Genomic DNA, 4,781 nt, shown 5'->3' on the forward strand with positions numbered 1-4,781 from the left:
GATCCTCCTGTCATCCTTTCTTCAGAAAAGGGCCCCGCTGTCCCCTGGGCCCATTGGTGCTGCAGTGGGTCTGGACCTGGGTGGGCCTGGGGGGTGCCACGTGCTGGTGAACAAAGGCGCAGGTGTCCTCCCTGAGCCGCTGGTTTCACCCAGTTGACCCCACGAGCTACCCCTCCCGTGAGGACCCAAGTGTGAGAAAGGCCCCAGGCATTAGCTGCGGGGCTGCGTGTAGGCAGGGCCGCCTTAGCCCAGGGCACCAGGACGGAGGGACCGGGAGGATGCCTGGCGAGGGCAGGCTGGCCCCGCACTCCCCGACCTGAGCGCGCTTCTCAGTGGCTGCGCGCATGGGTTCCGGCCAGCCTCAGCCTTCCCTTCAGGTCTGATCACTGCCATGGGTTCCCAGTGCTTCGAAGCCCCGAGACTCCCCGAGGAGAGGCCAGGGAGCAGAGCTGGGGGACCAGCGTGGGGGGGGTGCAGGAAGCGGCCAGCGGGGCTAAATCCGGGAGGGCAGGCCTGCCCCCCAGCCCATGCCCTGCTCAGGTGTGGGCGAGGCTGCCCCTGGAGGTCCTCCAGGGTCCCCCCCGATCCCCACGGTGGGTGGGGCGGCTGGTGTCCCTCCCCAGGGGACATTGTGCAGCTGTGTGTGTCCTGACTGCAGTCGCTGGGCAGCTGTCAGAGCTAAAGCGAGGTGGGTGCTGCGGGGTGGAGAGGGCGGGGCTGGGGGGCGGCGAGGCCCCCGCGCATCCAAGGGCAGCCACACCACCCCGACCAAGCTCCTGACAGGTCCCCTGCAGCTGGTCTCCACCAGCAGGCCCTGCCCAAAGCGACATTCCCGGGCCCGCGGCAGCAGCACCGTTCCGTGCTCCCAGCGAGCGGCCTCATGTGTGAGGGCTCAGGGTTCAGTGGCCCTCACTGTGGCCCCCGGCAGGGCTCTCACGCATGCGGGCTCCCGCGAGCTGTGCTGCCCTTCCAGCAACGTGGACCGGCAGGCCAGCAGGCTTTGAAGCAACTTGACTTTGGGTGATTAATGGCAACAGGGAGGCGGGCCTGAGAGGCAGCTTTGGTTTATTGACGTTGCCTTGTGAGAACAAATTTATAGCTCAGGGAAGCATCTTCTGAGGGGTATCAGATGGTTGAAAGGTTGCACAGAAGCTTTGATGTTGGGGTGTCAGCCTGTGGGCAGCTTCGCTTGTCTGTAGAAGGTACAGGCCACCTGCCCCCCCAGGTCCCCTCAGCGAGCCCCCCATCTGCTGTGTCCAGGCGGTCAGCAGCAGGACAGAGAGGACACCACGAGGAGTGGGGCATTTGCCAGGACCTAGCTCAGTCTTGGGGGCTGGAGGAGAGTATCGGTCTCAGGCATCAGCGGCTCCTTCCCTGCCTGAAGCCAGAGACCGCAGAAGTGTGGGCACGGGGCTCGGCCTTGGCTTGGACAGCGGGCCACAGTGGGGGTGGAGGCCCCTAGAAGTCCAGGAGCTGTGGGGGAGAGGAGCACTCAGAGCCCATGGGCACCGGCCCTGCTTCTGGGAGGGCAGGACGCAGGATGGGACAATAGCGCCCCCTGGGCCCACCTACCAGCTGAGGCAGCACCTTCTCCAGCTGGTCCATGTCCACGAGAGCCAGGTCCTCTGCCTGGGCCTGCCGGACACTGCGGATAGCCGCTTCTGCCACCACACAGGAGGCCGGTGAGGGGGGAGAGGGCTGGGGGGGCTTGGGCTGCCTCCCCCACCCATGCCAGCTGGTGGTTCAGAAGACCGCACCGGGGGACACAGAGCTTAGGGCTGGTGGGAAGACAGGTAAGAGGTGTGTGGGAGTCCCCCCCCCGGCCGAGAAAACACAAGGGGACAGCGTCTGGGCTGGCCGGGTGGGACACCAGAGGACACTGCGGGGGCCCTCGGGCTCACCCACGACGAAGATGGTCAGCAGCTCCGCCATGAGCCGCAGTGCGTCCCCGCCGACTGCAAGGTGGAGGGGAGCAGGTTACAGGACCCGCGCCCTGCCCTCCCCTGCCGCCCTGGTCACCCCACTGCTCTCCTCACTACTTCCGCCTGATGACTCCTCACACAGGTGGCTCCCTGCCCTCCCCGAGGCGTTGCCCCCCCCCCCCCCCCAGAGCTGCAGTGCTCTGGCCCTGCCCTCCAGGTGGTGCCCACAAACCTTTGGTCTTGCTGTCTGTGAAGTGCAGCTGCAGCAGCTTGCTCACCAGGTCCTGGGGGGCGAGGGCAGAGGGGTCAGTGGTCCGGCACCGCCCCTGGCCTGCCACAGACCCCCTGGGTGCTGAGTTCTGGATGCTGGAGAGGCCCTCCCAGGGTGGGGGCCTGGGCAGTGAGGAGCCCCCAATGCCTCCAGAAGGATCGTAAGTCAGACACAGGCGGTGGACAGGTGGGAGCAACCCCGGTGCCCACCCGGTCCTCCTGGGCTCCAGGGCGGTCTTGCACTCCTGCCCCCGGGGCTGAGGCGCTCTCCTCCAGTGGGCCCCTTGGCAGGTGTGTCCACACTGCCCACACTGCCTAGCTTGTGCCAGACCCTGCTCTTGGCGCCAGGTCAGCTCCCTCTGAGGTCCCTCTCTGGAGTCGGCCACATGCAGGGCCTGGGATGGTCACTTGGGAAGCCCACAACTGGGCAGAGGCTGGGCTGCTCCGCCTATAGGTGGTCAGGGTGAACCCGGGAGGAGGGGAGGCAGAGCCTGAGCATGTCCCCAGGGCCTCCGGACAAGGGTGGGTCCAAGCCGAGACTCCTCAAGGTGGGGGGCTTGAGCCCCTAAAGGACGGCACCACTCTGCAGAGCTGGGGGCTGTGGGGGAAAGAATCTGGGGCCCAGGAGCTCAGCTTGGAACATGCTGAGTGAGGGACATGCATGAGGCGCCCAAGCAGAGTGGCTGGGTAGGTGGCTGGAGCTGAGAAGAGCCTTCCAGAAGGTCCAAGGATGATGAGGCTTTGGGGGGTGGACCAAGGGAGGTAGGTTACGGAGAGCAGGGTCCAGCTACAAGAGGCTGTGAATGAGGAGCCAGCAGGCCAGCCGGGAGGTAGGAGGAGCCCAGAAATGGGGTGTCACGCAGGGAAGGGGAGCTGGGGACTGGCCACGCCTCCGGCTTTAGCCTCTGGAGGTTTCGCTGCCTCACCCAGGGCAGCTCAGCAAAGCCCAAGAGCAGAGCAGAGCAGAGGGGCAGGGGAGGGAGTGGACGCCATGGGGCCCAGGCTCAGGAGGGTAAGAACTTGCCACCGGGTTACTCCAGACGCAGCCTTGCCCTCCCAGCGGTGACCATGAGGGCTTGGCGCCACCTGCTGTCCTTCTTGCTGCTTACCAAGAAGGTGCTGGAAAAGGCCCACAAGGCTCCGCCGCCCCACCTGCTCCTGGAACCGGGGAAGAGCTACAGGAGCAGGCCTCCTGCACCCGGGCTGCCGACACCAAAGGAGTCAGCACCATCTGCATGTGGTGGTGGTCCCCTAAACAGACGAGTAACTCAAACTTGCGGAGGGCAGGACTGGACCTGGGACGCATTCAGCCTTTACCCCACTGCGTGCAGCCCCTACGGCTTCCCTCTGCCCCTCTCACCCTCACCTGCAACAGGCCTGCTCAAGGGTAATGATCGTAACCCCAGCTCTGGCCAGAGCCCTTGGGGTGAGGACTCAGGGCTGTCCAGGTCTGCTGGTGCTCCTGTCTCCAGCAATTATAATGGGGGAATTCTTGTGACCACCACTCTGCCAAGTCACCCTAGCCTCAGTGGCTTTCCCTTTTCAGTCATGACCCGCTGCTGGGCCAGGGCCGAGCCACCCTCCTGGGTGACAGAGGAGAAGAGGAGGCTGAAGCAGAAAGTGAGCCACAGAGAACCCCCGCCTCTCTGTAAGGCAGTAGCTGCTACCCGGACTGGTGGAGCAAGGCCCACGGGCCTTCCCAGCGCACCTGCCTGATATCAAGGGCTCAGTGCCTCCCAACCTTGGCACAGACCCACAAAGTGAGGCTCAAGCCACTCACAGCCTGCAGGGGGTGGAAGCCCGTAGGGGCCCCCATACCTTCCCAGCCACCCAGAACCGCACTCACTGGGGCAGAGCATACGGTGAGGCCCCTGAGCGGGACAGCCTCAGTTTCTCCACTGGTAAGTGAGGATTGTACTTGTACCCATGTCCTAACGGGTTAATCTATGTCAAGGGCATGCAAGCGTGCCTGACTGGTGTCTAGGAGGACACGTGCGGAGCCACAACCCCGGCCACCCCCGCCACGATGGACCACAGACCAGCAGGGCCAGTTTCAGCCCTGCTCAGGTGGGACGCGAAGCACAGGGCCCCGTGAGAGGCAACGGGCCAAAGGGAAGCTTGAGAATCTGCAGGCAGTGTGGCCACCAGCGAGCCGGGTTGAGCCACTCCGCGCTACCTGGTTGAGAGCAAGTCCCGCGGCGTCCCGGGGCGCCCGGGCCGTTAGGGCGGTGGTGGGGCCCGGGCTCCTGTCCGAGCGCACCCCCCGCCCCCACCCTGTTTCTGCACACCCCTCCCTCTTGCCGCAAACCCGGCTGCCTGCTCGGCCTCCAGCGACTCGGGTGCAGGACCCCACCCGCGGAGGGCAGAGGGCGCGATTCTGGGAACGTGAGTCCCACGGGGGGCCGGGCCGCGGCGCCCGCCGCCCGGCCCCGCCGCCCGGCCGCCCGGCCCCCCCGCCCCGCCAGCCCTCTCACTTTCCGGAAGCCGCCGCCAGTTCCTTCCATGACAGCCGCCCGGACGCGCGCCCTCCAGAGCCCCGGGAGCCCCCCAGCTAGTCCGCCCTGAGCGCGCCCTCCGAGGCCCCGCCCC

At 66.2% G+C, this 4,781-nt stretch overlaps 1 protein-coding gene across 1 annotated transcript; it reads right to left on the minus strand.

Annotated features, from left to right (window-relative positions):
* Positions 1-1,053: 1,053 nt before the first annotated feature.
* On the minus strand, positions 1,054-4,756 carry CENPX (centromere protein X). Its single transcript, XM_044921694.1, has 5 exons — positions 4,667-4,756; positions 2,155-2,206; positions 1,902-1,955; positions 1,573-1,661; positions 1,054-1,473 (listed from the first exon to the last, which is right to left on the minus strand). Exons 1-5 carry the CDS (start codon positions 4,694-4,696, stop codon positions 1,459-1,461), a joined length of 240 nt encoding a protein of 79 aa, XP_044777629.1. The 5' UTR covers positions 4,697-4,756; the 3' UTR covers positions 1,054-1,458.
* Between the last annotated feature and the right edge of the window lie 25 nt (positions 4,757-4,781).

This window comes from Neomonachus schauinslandi, chromosome 15 (assembly GCF_002201575.2).
Source record: "Neomonachus schauinslandi chromosome 15, ASM220157v2, whole genome shotgun sequence".
Lineage (NCBI taxonomy): Eukaryota > Metazoa > Chordata > Mammalia > Carnivora > Phocidae > Neomonachus > Neomonachus schauinslandi.

What these genes read in the sequence shown, in the direction of transcription:
- CENPX (XM_044921694.1), bottom strand. Translation starts at nt 4,696, where the DNA reads ATGGAAGGAACTGGCGGCGGCTTCCGGAAA. An exon ending in CACAGACAGCAAGACCAAAG is followed by an intron (nt 1,956 to 2,154) that starts GTTTGTGGGCAC and finishes TCCACCTTGCAG; the next exon opens with TCGGCGGGGACGCACTGCGG. An exon ending in GCTGACCATCTTCGTCGTGG is followed by an intron (nt 1,662 to 1,901) that starts GTGAGCCCGAGG and finishes GTGTGGTGGCAG; the next exon opens with AAGCGGCTATCCGCAGTGTC.